This window comes from Marmota marmota, unplaced genomic scaffold (genome assembly GCF_001458135.2).
Source record: "Marmota marmota marmota unplaced genomic scaffold, marMar, whole genome shotgun sequence".
Lineage (NCBI taxonomy): Eukaryota > Metazoa > Chordata > Mammalia > Rodentia > Sciuridae > Marmota > Marmota marmota.
This window is the reverse complement of record NW_026000005.1, coordinates 53,105,848-53,119,499: the sequence shown is the minus strand read 5'-3', so window position 1 is coordinate 53,119,499 and position 13,652 is coordinate 53,105,848. Positions and strand designations below refer to the sequence as shown.

Below are 13,652 nucleotides of genomic sequence, written 5' to 3'. Positions count from 1 at the left end.
AGGCAGGGCCGAGCTGCTTCTGGATCCTGTGGGGGTCCAAGGGGGTGGGCCTGCACTAACTGGGTGGGTCTTGATGTGTGGCGGTGTGCGCACACAGTCCTCCACGTCACAGACGAGGGCATGGCGGGTGTGGGAGGGCTGAGGCAGCACCAGGCCTCACCCGCTCAGTGCCAGGGCCTGAGCGTCTGGTGGTCCTGGGGCTGCCCTTACGCCAGGGGCTTGACGGACGCGGCCGGGGGGTCAGTCCCAGCATGACACCCCTTTCTCCTCCCTCTGCAGGTCCAAGCTCTCCCGGAGGAGGTCTGCACAGATGAGGGTCTGAGCCAGAGCCCCCCACCAGCCAGCACCCGGCTGTCCCTCGCCCCATCCCCGTCTGTCCTGTCCTGGCTGCCCAGCCTTCCCCTGCCAGGGAGTGCCGGGCCCGGGCCTAGGGCCAGCTGTGCCCCAGGGAAGCCTGCCCGAGTCCTTCTTTCTTCCTCCTCAGCTGCTCTGGGTGGGGAGAGCTGGGGATCTGAGGGAGGCCAGAGGGCACAAGACCCCGTGTTGCCGCCATTCTAATATTTTTTTAAGCATAGACAGACTTATAATTAATATACAGTAGTTAGTGACGTGGAGACAGTCCTGAGAAATTAACTATAACTGTGTTCTATTTATGATATTTATTTCTAATGCCTCCGAGTAGACCTGTAAGACCCAGCGGCCACCCTCCCTGTTTGTTCCCTCTGCATCTCCAGCCTTCGGGCAGAGCAGGGGAAGAGGAGTTTGGACGTGGGACCCTCGGTTGGCACACAGGCACACCTGGGCCAGGTTTCCCTGAGCCTCCTCCAGGTGTGTGGGGTCTCCAGGTGCTAAGGTGGTGCCAGCAGGATTGAGAGGGTGAGCGGACCTGAGATGGGACCATGGGGGGCCGTGAGGGAGGAGGCCAGGGTGTCCATGGCGCCCAGGCTCACCAGTTGTGTCCAGACTGTCGGGGCCGGTGGCTGGGTTCAGACACAGGGCTCTTGGGCAGCAGGCAAGGTCAGCATTCAGGGTGTGGGTCCCGGCCTCCAGGGCCTCCCTGGTGCTGTGAGGACGCAGAGCCCAGGCTGCTCTGGGAGGAAGTTCTGTGATTGGAAGCTCCTCACACACACCCTCCTCTCCACCCCAGGGAGCAGACTCCATGCACGGGGCACGTCTTGGCAGGTGGGTGAGGGCAGATACCAGGCTGTCTTGGCTGTCCAGGGTTCTTCTGCACCTGGGGAATTCCCACTCACAGGCCATTTGGAAAATCAGAAACCAAACTGCAAGTCCCCTAACCCTACAGCCCACCTGGACCAGGCTGCCGTTGGGGCTGGGCACCTTCCACCCCCTTGCCAGCTCCTGCTGCTTGGTTCAGATGAGCCGGGGGTCGGAGGTTCCCCATCAGCCCAGGTGGTCCCTGAATGGCACTACCCTGACTTGTGAGCTCAAGCCACTCTCGGAGGAAGAGACTAGGTGTGTGGGCCTCTTTCATGCTGACAAACAAGTTCAGGTCTTCCTTGGGGAAACCGTCCAGGCCTCTGGACCCTCACCCCAGACCGCAGGGCTCAGGGTGAGTGGTATTGTGGAAGCAGGATCTGAGCCTGCAGCCAGCACAAGACCAGATGCAAGCTCAGACGGGGAGCTCGTCCTCCCACCAGGCTCAGCTGCAGCAGGGGTGGCTGCCTCGTCCCCAGGGCCCGGGGCCTCTGTCGGAGCGTCAGGTCTTAGGAAACCACAGCTGTGCAGTGTGGGCCACGCAGCGCTTTCTTTAGAGGGCTCCTTGAGGACGGTGCCGTCCCAGACTGAAGTAAACCTTGTGCAGAAACCAGGTGACAGCCCTGTGGACCGTGGGGGCAGTGGGCTGAGACACAGCATCCAGATGGCACTCACTCTGGTACCCGTGACCCCCTCGAGGCAGGGAGGGTGGGACAGAGCACCCTGCTCTGAGTTGAGTTGGATTTCAAGGCCACACCCTTCACAGCAGGCTAGAGGCCAGGCCCACCACGCCTCAGGTCAGCCAGCCTGAAGCCGTGGCCTCGGAAAGGTCTGGGCCGCCCACCAGCGGGTGTCTGAGGCCAGCCAACCTGCAGAGCACCTGCTGTCTGGGGTCAGGCTGAGGGAAAGGCCAGGAGCCTGGAGCCCTCTGCATTCAGAAGACCCCCCCCCCACCATGAAGGCCTGGGCGGTGCCATTTTGGCATTGGCTGGCACTGAGATGGGCCCCTGCCCTGTGGGCCGTCCAGAGTCAGTCTGCAGAAACAGGAGAGGCCAAGGGCAGTGCGTCCACAAGGTGGGAAGCCTGGTTTCTGTTTGCCCACCCTGCCCCAAACCACCCACGTACCCAGCCAGCTGAGGACAGTTGCCCCCACCCCTGGAATGCTGTGTCCACATCTGTGCCGTGGAGAGACGCTTGGGGTCTTCCCATCCTGTGATGCGGAGGGGAGCGCCTGGTCTGGCTGTGGCCCCCATTTCTTGCTGGTACGGAGGTGAGAGGTCGAGACAGCCATCTCTCCTGGTGGTTTGGTTCTGAGGCTTAATACTGCCCAGCTCTGGCCTTGCTTTGGCCTGGGGGATGCCGGCTCCTGGGGTCCTGTGGGGTTGAGAAGCCCAAGTCCTCCTGCTAAGTGGTCCTGCCAGCAGAGCTGCCGAGAGTGGCCTTCCACATCCATCCTGGTCCCTAGAGCCTGGGGCACCTGGGGGTCCTGAACGTGGTCAGGGGTACTGCGAGCGGGGTTGTGGTGCTGGTCCCGTGCCAGCTCGGCCAGGTCTGGGGCCCCAGAAGGCATCCTCCTTTACCCCTGCAGCCCCAGGTTGGACAGAGGCTGTGACGGCCCCCGTCTCTCCCCGGGTTGTGCTTCCTGTAGTTGGTCTGTTCTGAGTGCCCCTGCAGCTTGGAGGCTGCATCCCTGGCTTGTACATATGTGATTGCTGTGGGACCCTGTGTCATCTCCACTACCCTGATGTAGCGACTCTCCCCACGTCTTACCCGAGTGTTAGCTCTAGGCCCCTGTACTGTGTGTGCATCACGGTTGTGTCCAACTAAGAAATAAACGTGGCTCTACGCAACCCGTACCCGTGTCTCAGCTGTGGCTTTGTGTTAGGTCAGCTGGGGGGGTCACAGGGGCATCTCTTCGGCACAGTCCAGAGATGGCATCTGCTGCCCAGAGGCCAGGCAGGGAGGGGCTGGCTTCTTGGGGTGGAAGGGGCAGGGTTGGGAGAGATTTGTGGGGTGAGGTGCCAGGGGTGCTGTCTTTGGAGCCACCCACTTCTGAGCCGCCCCAGGTGCCCTCACCTGTAGGTGCAGGTTCATGCTAGGCCATTGCACTGCCCTCAGGCAGCATTTGGGGTCTGGGCCCCTCAGAACCCCAGCAGGGTGTGCCAGGCTCTGGGACCAGAGCTACCCCAAGTATTGGTGTGAGGCATTGCCCGTAGGGCCTGGTCCTGCCCGAGGCCACGGTGGGAGTTGGGGTGACTACCACACTGGTTGGATCTTGTCCAATTCGGTTCCCCCAAGGCCAGGGTTCAGCTCCCCAGAGAAAGAACATGGTTCAGGGGACACGGGAGTCTCCTGGCCAGGCAGGTCACTGCCACTCAGAGCACAGGCCATTCTGAGAGGTCAAAGCCGGCGAGACTAGGTCTAGGCTCAGGAGCTGTTCCAGGGGCAGTCGTCAGGCCAGGCCTCCGGCTCAGGTGTGTGGTGGGCTCCTCCCTGGGCCCTGGCCCCCAGGGATGCAGATAGGCCAGGTGCAGGGTAGCCCATCAGGTCTTGGGCAGTAGTACCAGGAGGGCTGCTGGACACAGGGAATGTGGCTAGGCCTCGGCAGAGGGACCCGGGAGCCGGTCCTGGTTGGGGTGCTGGTCCCCTGCCTGGGCCAGCCTGGACTCTGCCTGGGTGTCCTGGAGGCTGTGGGAGGTTTGGTCTTGAGCCCTGAAAGGCACGTGAGGTCACCTCCCTTGCATGAGTGACGTGGCCTCCCCTGAGTTCAGAGTGACCCTGCTCTGAAGCAGGGCACGGGGCCTCTGGGCCAGGTTCCCAGTCCTTCTGATTTCTCCTTTGTGACAGGAAAGCCCCGTGCCCGCCCAGGCAGAGCTCTGGCTTGATGCACTCCCCACTCTTCGTTTTAAAAATAATTCTATGGTGATTGTTGCAGGGAAGTCAGGAAAAACTGTAAAAAGGGTTTATTTTCAAAATTTTGCAATAATGGTAGGTTCACAGGAAGTTGAGACTACGGACCTTCACCAGGTGTCTCAGAGCTAGAGACTCCCCTGCAGATGGCGGCCTCCCAGACAGACAGTGGTCAGCAGGCCCATCAGCCCTGAGAGCCCTTCCCCACCCAGACACGGGGCTTCTGACACCCAGCTCTCCCCTGGGCGGTCAGCTGCCCCCAGCACGGGCTTCTAGGTGCTTCCAACCCGCCCTGGATCCTGCAGTCACCTCCTCTCCCCCGTGGAGCAAATCAGATCCAAAGAACGAGGCTCAGGAGGTGCAGGACAGCGGTGCCCAGCTGAGCACTGCCCAGGGAGCTCAGCCCCCTCGCCAGGGCCTGGTGTGTGCAGACACCCAGGCGCGGGGGCTTGACAGAATAAAGACCCTGTCGGGACCAAGGCAGCTGTGCCGTCTCTAGTGCTGCCCCACAGCCCCTGCTGAGGGACAGTGAGTCTTGCCATCCTGGGGACCCGCCCAATCCAGGAGTCTGCCTTCTGCAGCAAGCTCCCACTCTGGGCCCCGCCAGCACTGCCAGAGCCCAGACGGAGTCTCTCCCAGAGCCACCCTTTCCCAAACCTCAAGACCTCCCCTGGCCTCCCCTCGCCCTCTGCCCGCTGCCGCCTGGCCTGAGCACCTGGACGGGTCCCTGGTGCTGCTCTGGGATGCACCTGTGGGGCTGGACAACTAGGTGGGCTTTTGCAGCTGCCTGCGTGAGCCCCCAGAACCTGCATGAGCAGGCCCCCGGTCCCTGAGGTACAGCAATGCCCACTGGGGCCTGGCACTCTCCCTGGGCCCTGACCTGAGGCCTGGCCTGGACCAGCCTCCCTCTGCACCTGTAGCAGCCTGACCACTCCCCGGCTGTAGCTTGCCCAGCACCTCTGCCTGCTCCCATTCTGGGCACAGGGGTGGTGGCTGGTGGGACCTGGGATTGCAGAGCCCTGGCAGGGCAGCCACACGGGCTGGCTGCGGGCTCCACCCCAGCGCTCCCTTAGGGACCTGGGCTCCTGGTCACCCCCTCCCCAGGCTGTCATACCAAGCAGGGGAAGGGAGAGGCTGAGGCTCCTGACCAGCGGCCTGGTGAGGGGACTTAGAGGGGTGAAGGGGCAGCCACGGGAGGGGCCGGAGGACCTTCCTCTGTCCCCTCACTGGAAGGCCAGCAGAAGACGAGGCCTCACCAGGTCCCCAGGGAGACCCTGGCTTTCCCCTCGGGGCACCCTCCCCACAGAGCAGCCAGGTCAGGGCTGCTGTTCCCACAAGACAGAGTGGGACCACGGCACACCCCTGCAGCCTTGCCCCCTCGGATGGGACTCTGGGGACCACAGAAGGGGGACCTTCATCCTCTGGTGGTGGGAATTCCCAGATCAGCTCTGGTTTGAGGGGGGGGAATGGTGGAGGCTCCACGGTTGGGGTTCCATGGGACAATGGGGTGCCCCTGGCAATTATTCTTGGAGATCGACAATGTTTCCTGTCTTTGGGGTGAGCAGGCATCATCCTGGTGGCCAGGGAACTCCGTGGACACCAGGTTCAGGGCCCTGTACCTGGCCCGGACTCTGCAGTCTCCGCTGTCGGCCCCCGGCCATCTCCCAGGGCCCTGGGCGAGCTCCGTGTCCCAGGCTGCCGGTGCCATCCACAATTTTCCTGGGCCCAGGAGATGTTCCTCAGCCCAGGCTCCCCCTGCACCCGGGGCTCACCCTTTATTCTCATTCTGTAACAAGAAGCAGGAAAGAGCCCGGGGGAGACGAGTGCGCGCCCTGCCCGCCCCTCGAGAGGCCTTTCAGGCCCAGGGAGACAGGCACCGAGCAACGGTTTATTGACAAGTGGTTTCCAGGGAGGAGAGCTGGGCCCCCTCGGCTCCGAGGCCCCAGGTCCATCAGCGCTGACCCTCGCTGGCGTTCACGGAGCCAGGCGGCTCAGCAGTAGCCCCGCAGCAGCGGCTCTGCCCTGCCCCAGCTCCTGGCCACGGCACCCTGCCGCCAGTGCCCGCCTGTCCTCAGAACCTGGGGCCAGCTTCCCTTTGGGGGTTCGGAACTTGCTCTTCTGCCTGTAGAGCAGGTTTCTCTGGAAAAGGCGGGGCAGGCAACCTTCATGGAGCAGGACAGCCAGGACCATGCCTACGAGAGACAGAGTCAGACCGCAGGGTGGACCAGACACCACAGCCCAGACCCTCCAGGCGTGGGGGCCTATAGGGGGCTCCTGCCTGGCCCTGTTCTGGCTCTTCCTGGCCACACCCCTTGGCCTGGGGTCCTCCCTTGGAGATGGAGACAAGCCCGTCAGAGCTATGCGGAGCTTGTAACTTCTAGAACATGCTCTGGGGCCCCGACCTGGGATTCCACAGGGGTCCCGAGCCAGGCACAACCTGCTCAGCCTCTCCTCCCAGGCTACCTCATGAAGGTCACATGCATCGTGGGGGCACTGTGTGCTGTTGGGAGGGGCGAGGGGAGGAGAGGGACAGAGGTGGGCCTGGGCCTGGCCGACTCCCTCCTAGACCCCACGTTCTGGGCGGAATCCAGGAGCTGAGAATTCCAGCTCCCACCCAGTCTCCAGGTCTCTGGGAAGGCTAGCCAGCCAGGTTTAACCTGTGGGTGGTGGTCCCCAGGGGACTCGCTGAGTTCCACCGAGGCCAGGGCCAGCCTGGCCTGACCACATGTGGTACACCAGCAGCCACTCTGTGTCCTGAGGACAAGCCATGATCAGCTGCTGGCACTCTTCGGTCGCCCTTTTCTGTTCCTTCGGTGGACATGGTACAGTCCCTCTAGAGCAGGGCCAGGCTGAAGGCGAGGACACCTGCTCAGGGTCCCAACCATCGGGGCAGTCACATCTCCTCAGCCAGCCCGGCTTCCGATCTTAGCCACCAGACGGCACTGCCCCCAAGCCCCTGGTTCTCAGGGGCAGATTTTAACTTGGACTTTCTGGATGAGGACGGCTACGGGCATGTGCTTCTGCCCAGCTGAAGTGCTCATGCTGACCCACCTGCTTTCTTTTAAGAACAGTTTGCTGCAGCCCTGCCTGGCCTAACTCAGGATATACTACTTCCCTCAGCAAGTAACCTGTGGTCCCCAAAGCCCACCCGCCTGCGGATAAGGAGAAGATGGCTTTGACAGACGGAGATACGCGGGTGAGAACTGGTCAGCGTGGACCACAGTGACCCACGCTGCCTCCAGTGGTTGGCCAGTGAACTCCCCCTCCACAGGAGAGACCCCTGGAGGGGTGGGGCTGGGAGGTCCGATGCAGCCTTGCCATCAGTCCAAAGTCAGGAAGGCCCAGGGAGGACTCCCCGGAAACTTCCCTGGGACCCCAGCCACACAGGAGGGCAGGATGGGGAAGGCCGACCCTCTCCTCCCTGAGAGGGCCCCCTCTCTCCCCTTTCCCCTCTCCTGCTCCTTCCAACAGAGTCACGTCTGCCCCTCTGAGCATGTCTGAAATCTTTCCTGCGTGATCTCAAGAACCAGCCGCACAGGACCCTCGGCTCTGCAGTGGCACTGGGTGTGCAGGGCAGCAGCAGGGAGCCGGAGCTGGGCTGGGTGGGTGGGCTAGAGTGTACCCATTTGCTCCACAGAACCCTGGTGTTTCAGCAAGAGGGGCCGGGTCTCTGGGAGGGGTCTCTCTGGGAGGGGGGCTCAAATCCACCGGAGACGAGCTCCAAGTCCCTTTCAAAGAGCACGGCCTTTCCCACTGCATTGTCAGGAGAAGGGCCACTCCCCAAGAGGGCATCAGGGCCAGGTTCCCTACTAGGACGGGGCAATGTCAGCGTGTATGTGTGGGGTGCCGAGCTCCCAGACTCTCCCCACTCAGCTCCCAGAAGCTTCCAAGGGACATGTGGATGGCTGTGGACCTCAGCTACTCAGATGGAGTCTCAGTGGAGCCAGAGGCCACATGGGGTGGATAGCATTCCCTAATCCCCGTCCTGTCCAGAGCCTGAGAATGTGACCTTATTGGAAATCGGGTCCTTGCAGATGTGATTAGTTGAGTCATAGGGAGTAGAGTGGGTTGCTATGTCCAGGGGTGTCCCTGTAAGAAGAAGAGACACAGGCACAGACAGGAGGAGCTTGGAGTGGCCTGCCTGTGTGCCGGGGACCCGAGGAGGGAGAGGCGCACACTGCCCCAGACCTTAGGGGCACAGCCTCCCCGCCCCCCGCCCCCCACCTCAGACTGCCCTCCAGAGCTGTGTGCAGCCACCCAGTCTGTGTCGCTCGCCGTGGTCACTCTGGCCAAGCCAGCCACCAGTCAAACGCAGCTCAGAACCAAGACGCCGCACAGGTCTGAAATTCACCTGCCGGGTAAGTTCACCCTCTGTCAGCCATCAACTAACATCTTTGGTGAGATGTGCTCACCCAGGAGAAGAAATCGCCCCAAACAGGAAGGCCCGGGTCACCCTGGGGGGAGGGCGCTCCACGGGTTGCCGAGCGGAGGGTACGTCTGGGTGGACAGTGCTAGAATGCGGAGCAGGGTGGAAGTCAGGCCGCCCTCCCCGGCCAGCAAGTCGGAGCTTTCAGGAAAGGAAGCGAAGCCCAGTGCTCCACCGTGGCGGCAGTGACCTCTGACCAGGTCAGGGTGCCAAGGACGTGGGGCCCTGGAGCAGGAGTGGAGGGGCAGGGTGTCCCTGGGCACCCTCCAGGTCGACACCCAGCAGGACTCCCAGGGAAGCCTGCAGGCCCATGCTGGGGACCAGAGCGCCGGCCAGGAGGCACGGAGCCCTGTGCGGAGGCAGGGCCTGAGGGGACCCGCCCTCCTCCCACAGGACGCTGCAGACCCACAAGCTGCTTGTGAAACCGACCCCCGCAGCACAGTGGAGACCTGGAGGCCAGGGGTGCCCTGGTGTGCTCTCCATCCCTGGGCCCTGCACCCCCACCCACCCCCACAGCCAGGGGTTCCAGCCCAGCCCCAGGGACCCTCCCCCACTCACCTGTCAGAGGGCCCAGCCAGTACACCTGGGCGTACTCCAGCCAGGAGTGCCCGGAGCAGCGGAAGGTGACGGAGGCGGCCAGGGCGGGGTTGAAGAAGGCGGACGTGTAGGGCCCAGCTGCAGACAGAGCACAGGCCTCGGGTGGGCCCGGCCTGCCGCTGCCGGTCCAGGCCAGGCCCGAGCCCCCGAGACCACACTGCAGGCCCACTGGGTACAGCTCCTGACCAGGGCCCTTTGTGCTTATGGACACACAGAAGCAGGCCAGGGCAGCCAAGGCCTCAGGGCAGCCAGGACAAGGGTCCAGACCCTCCCCACACCTGGCCCCAGAAGGACTCAACCCTCCTCCAACACCCTGCCTACTAGGAGGCAGCCTCTGAGTGCGACCGGGAGGGAGCCAAGACTGGGAGGCAGAGAGACCTGGAGGGAGAGAAGGAGAGACAGACATGGACAGGCAGAGGAGACAGACAGATGGCGCCGGGGAGGGACAGAGCAGAGACCAGGAGGTGGGGGCACACAGAGAGGGGAGAAGGCAGAGCAGAGATAGAGGCCAGGTGGCGAGGGCAGAGAGGACAGGAGCGAGGGGGGCGCTGGAGGGCCAGCAGCTCTCGGGATGGCTGGGGGGACCACAGCAGTCAGGCAGTGTGGCCAGGCGGGGCAGAGCAGGTGGCCACGGGACACAGCCCAGCAGACAGGTGGTGACCAGGTCAGACAGCGGCATACCCACCCGAGATGCCTGGGCGTCTGTGCTGAGGCCGAGCCCAGGCCATCGGGCCACAGAGCCTGTCCCTGCAGAGCCCCCGGCTCATCTCACCTCAGTGTCCCCATCCGTGTGGGACTCGGACAGCCTTTTCCACAGCCTCGGTGGTCCAGGCCACCGGCTGCCCGCCCTGTGCTGGGCCTGTCCTGACTGAGCTTCAGCCCATCTGTGTAAGATACCTGCTCAGGGACAGTCCCCTCTGGTGGAGCCAGTGCCCGTGCCTGAGGTCTATGACCCAGAATCAGGGCAGGACCATGAGCGGGGCCCAGGGAGTCTGGTCAGGAGGTCAGCCTGGCTGGGACAGGGGTCACAGGTGTGCGGCAAGGAAGGCACTGCCATCTCAGAGCCCCATAGGGAGTGTGGGGACGTGAGTGAAGATGGCCCTCAGGACTTGTCACTCCTGGGGGGCTGTCAAAGGACTCAGGGGATCTCAGGTCAGAGCTGGGGCCAGGCCCTGAAGAACCTCTGGGCTGACCCTGGGACCAGGTGTGGCTTTTCTGGAATGAACCAGGCAGCTGGGAGCTGGCAGGGAGACAGCTGGCAGGGGCCGGTGCCTCCCCACCACCCGGCCTCCAACCTGCTGGCCCTACATGCCCATCAGGGCCCCAGGAAGTGGCCGCCTCAGCCTGGGGGTTGGAGCACCTCTGGCCAGCACCCCCCGTCTCCTGCTGTGGTCCTGAAGGGCCCCGCAGAGGGAAGCAGGTCTCACCTACGTAGGTCATGACGGTGACCAGCAGAGCCAGGGTGGGCACCCTGTACACAGGGGCACTGTGCGGCAGGCGGAGGAGGGCCAGGTGGAAGAAGAAGGCGCAGGCTCCCTCCACCAGGGTGCCCTGGGGCACAGAGGTGCGCAGCGCCGAGCTGCAGTGGGCAGCCATGAGGCTCTGCACCAGGTGCAGCTCGCTGAGCTCCCAGGCCCAGCAGCGCCGGGCCAGGGCGTGGGCGGCCTGCATGCCCAGCCCCTGGGCTGCCAGCTTCAGCAGGGTGCTGGACAAAGACGCCTCAGCCATGAGGAAGTCCTGCAGGGCCACAGAGGGGTTGGCCGAGGCCCCATCGAAGGTGGCCCCATGCACCAAGAAGAGCAGGAAGACCAGGGTCAGCAGCAGGTCGGGCCCGAAGCCCCCTGCCCAGGGGCCGATCTCCATCAGAACCTGCATCTCCAGGCAGCAGGCCGCCAGCTGGGCCGCCGCAGCGACCTCCCGGGCGAAGCTGGCATAGGCGCCTGCCGAGAGCAGGGCCCTGGACGCCCTCCTGGCTGCCTGGCAGAGGGCACAGGTGGCCAAGAAGAAGGAGAGGGACACGTTCAGACCAGCCATCACCCCGGGCTCCAAGGAGGAGCCGTGCTGAGCAGGGACCAGGTGACGTGTGCGTCTGGCCAGCCTTACAGTCCAGGGTGGAGGAGGGCTGGAGCGTCCACCTGACCTCTGGGAAAGCCACACCTGCACCCCTTGCTACCGGCCCCACTGGTCACAGGCTGGTGTGGTCAGGAGCACCCACAGTGGACCTGCCTGCCTGGTGTCCTCCCCAGGGTGTGGGCACAGTGGGACCCACATCCCCCTCTCACCAGCCCCAGGCGGGGCACCTCCTTCAAAGCCTCCATCTGAGCTGTGACTCAGCCTGGGCTCCTGGCCGCAGGACCACGGCACCTCTCCCCCGCTCCTGGGCTGTGGCCCACCTCCAAGCCCCAGCTCTGCCGCCCTCCAAGTCAGCAGCCACGAGCGCCCCAGGAGGAAGCGGCGGCACAGGGGGCCTGGGGCATGGACCCACGACTCCCATCGGTGTGCTGGGCCACCAGCAGGGTGCCGGCCCTGAGGAGCTGTGCCTGCAGAGGTGGCCACCTTGGGCTGCCATCTTTCTGCCTGGCACCACGGGTTCAATGACACACCCAAGGAAGGCCGCGACTGGGCACCCACAGAATGACTGGCAGTACCTCCTGCAGCCCCAGGACTTGTGGGTGGAGAGGGAATCGGATCACGAGGCAGGGGCCAGTGCCCTGCAGGACCCCCACCCCGGCATCCTGTCCTGAGGTGCAGATGGGCCTCTTCCTGAGGACAAATGGCCAGACAGGAGGGACCTGAGGAGTTGGGGACGCCTCGGAGACAGCTGGGCGCTGGCTTGTCAGAGAGGACCTGAAGCCTGGAGGTCACAGTCCCAGGGGCTGGGGGTCATCGGGGCTCCACTGTGGTGTGACAGGAGGAGGAGAAGGTGCTCAGGAGTGGGTGGCTATTCTGAGGCTGTGGGGTGGCTGCCCCGAGCAGGAACCAGTGTGCAGGGCCAGTGGGAATGGTCATCCAGGCAGAGAGCAGATGGGGCCAAGCTCAGAGGCTACTGGGAGGAGCCGAGGGGACATGAGCACTGAGCCTCTTCCCTGCCTGTCCTGGGGAAAGACGTCACCTGCCCTAGAGGGGCAGTTCCAGGGGGGAAGAGAGGACACGGCTGTGCTGCAAGGGCAGGTCGAGGCCTCCTGGACAGTGTGACCACAGACAACAGCAGGGGTGCATGGAGGAAGGGGTGACAGGGCAGAGGTCAGACAGAGACAGGTACTCCCCCCCCCCCGGCAGGTGGCGGGGCTGAGCCACAGAGGTGGGGATCTGGCCGCAGGAGCCAGGGCCTCCGCGGGGCCAAGGCCCCTGTCAGACACCCCTGCAGGACTGTTGGAGCCAGAGGAACCGCTGCCCCTCCCCGACCACCCTCCTCATGCCTGATGGGCGGGGCACCCCTGGCCCCACAGATGCCCCTCCCTGGCCCACATCCCTCCCGTGTCGTGTCCTGGGCCTCCAGCTCCCCCCACTTCCACCAGCCTGCCAGAGGGCTGACCACAGCCGCAGGACGCCAAGGCAGCGGGAGAGCCAGGGCATGGCCTGCTCAGGCCCTCCTGTGGGGAGCCAGCTCCCAGCCTGCCTGCCCAATGTAATGTGGAGGGAGGAGGCCGGGCAGCCTGCGCCTGCCCACCAGAACCAGTCCAGCCACGCCCGGGGCCTTTCATCTCTGCGAACCTCGCCCCTTCAGGCCTGTGCCCCCAGCCTGCCCCTCGAAGGGCCGGGCAGTGGTGAGACCTGCCAGAGGCCAGAGCAGGCAGTGGCCTGGGGCCCAGCAGAGCCAGGGAAGGCACTGGTCCCCTCCAGGGCGCGGAGGCCCCACCCAGGCTCACACTCCACGGGCAGCCCGGGCCTGCCAGGAAGGAAGGCATCTCTGCCGTCAGAAACACTGACCGTGCTTTAGGCTGCGCCAGACTCCAGCTCTTGTGGCCATCCAGTGGTCATCAGAAGTTCCACTGGCATCTGCCTGGAGAAGGCAGCCTCTGCGCCACCTGCCTGCTCCCCAGGCTTGGGTGGGGCACCCATCCCTTCTCATCCTGTCCCTGGGTGGGGCCATCTGCTCCTGGGGTTTGTAAGCTCAGACCCTCTGTTTCTGCCCTCTGGAGACCCTCCTGCCCTGAGAAGCTAAGACTCGTGTCTAAACCAAGCACTGTCCACACGGCCTAACCCTGGGGACAGTGGCCTCCAAGTGACCACGTCCCCTTGAGCCCACTTCTGAACTCCAGAACCATAGCAAGACACTCTTCCCTCTGCTCAGATAACTTTTGTTTTTATTTCTCTTCAATAATCATTCAATCAGAGAGATTGTAATTCCTGGACTATGTTCTACAGCTGCGGGTTACTGAGATCCAACTCCTACAAGTATTTTCATGGTGTTCTATTTGGAGGAAGGGTAATTAAAATATTTTGTTATACTAGAAAGTGGGACAAAAAAACACAGAAACGCAGCGAGAACTTTGTTTTGTCT

General features: G+C 63.6%; 2 protein-coding genes across 33 annotated transcripts in view; one reads left to right on the top strand and one right to left on the bottom strand.

Moving 5' to 3' along the window:
• Kif1a (kinesin family member 1A) overlaps positions 1 to 3,068 on the top strand; it is a 62,000-nt gene extending 58,932 nt beyond the window's left edge. For all 30 annotated transcript variants that reach the window (XM_015481671.2, XM_048808921.1, XM_048808920.1 and 27 more), the window contains one exon: positions 280 to 3,068. In XM_015481671.2, coding sequence (XP_015337157.1) covers positions 280 to 322 — 43 coding nt within the window. In that variant the 3' untranslated portion in view covers positions 323 to 3,068. The remainder of the gene's footprint in view (positions 1 to 279) is intronic.
• Positions 3,069 to 5,943: 2,875 nt separating this feature from the next.
• LOC107138440 (aquaporin-12-like) lies at positions 5,944 to 11,251 on the bottom strand. Of its 3 annotated transcripts, none has more exons than XM_015481043.2 (3): positions 10,576 to 11,247; positions 9,110 to 9,226; positions 5,944 to 6,317 (listed from the first exon to the last, which is right to left on the bottom strand). In XM_015481043.2, the coding sequence occupies exons 1-3, from the start codon at positions 11,180 to 11,182 to the stop codon at positions 6,100 to 6,102; spliced, it is 942 nt and encodes a 313-aa protein (XP_015336529.1). In that variant the 5' UTR covers positions 11,183 to 11,247; the 3' UTR covers positions 5,944 to 6,099. The 3 variants fall into 3 exon arrangements, with proteins under 3 accessions (XP_015336529.1, XP_048664846.1, XP_048664847.1); XM_048808890.1 differs by having other exon boundaries at positions 6,171 to 6,317; positions 9,110 to 9,245; positions 10,576 to 11,249; XM_048808889.1 differs by lacking the exon at positions 9,110 to 9,226 and having other exon boundaries at positions 10,576 to 11,251.
• Positions 11,252 to 13,652: the final 2,401 nt, after the last annotated feature.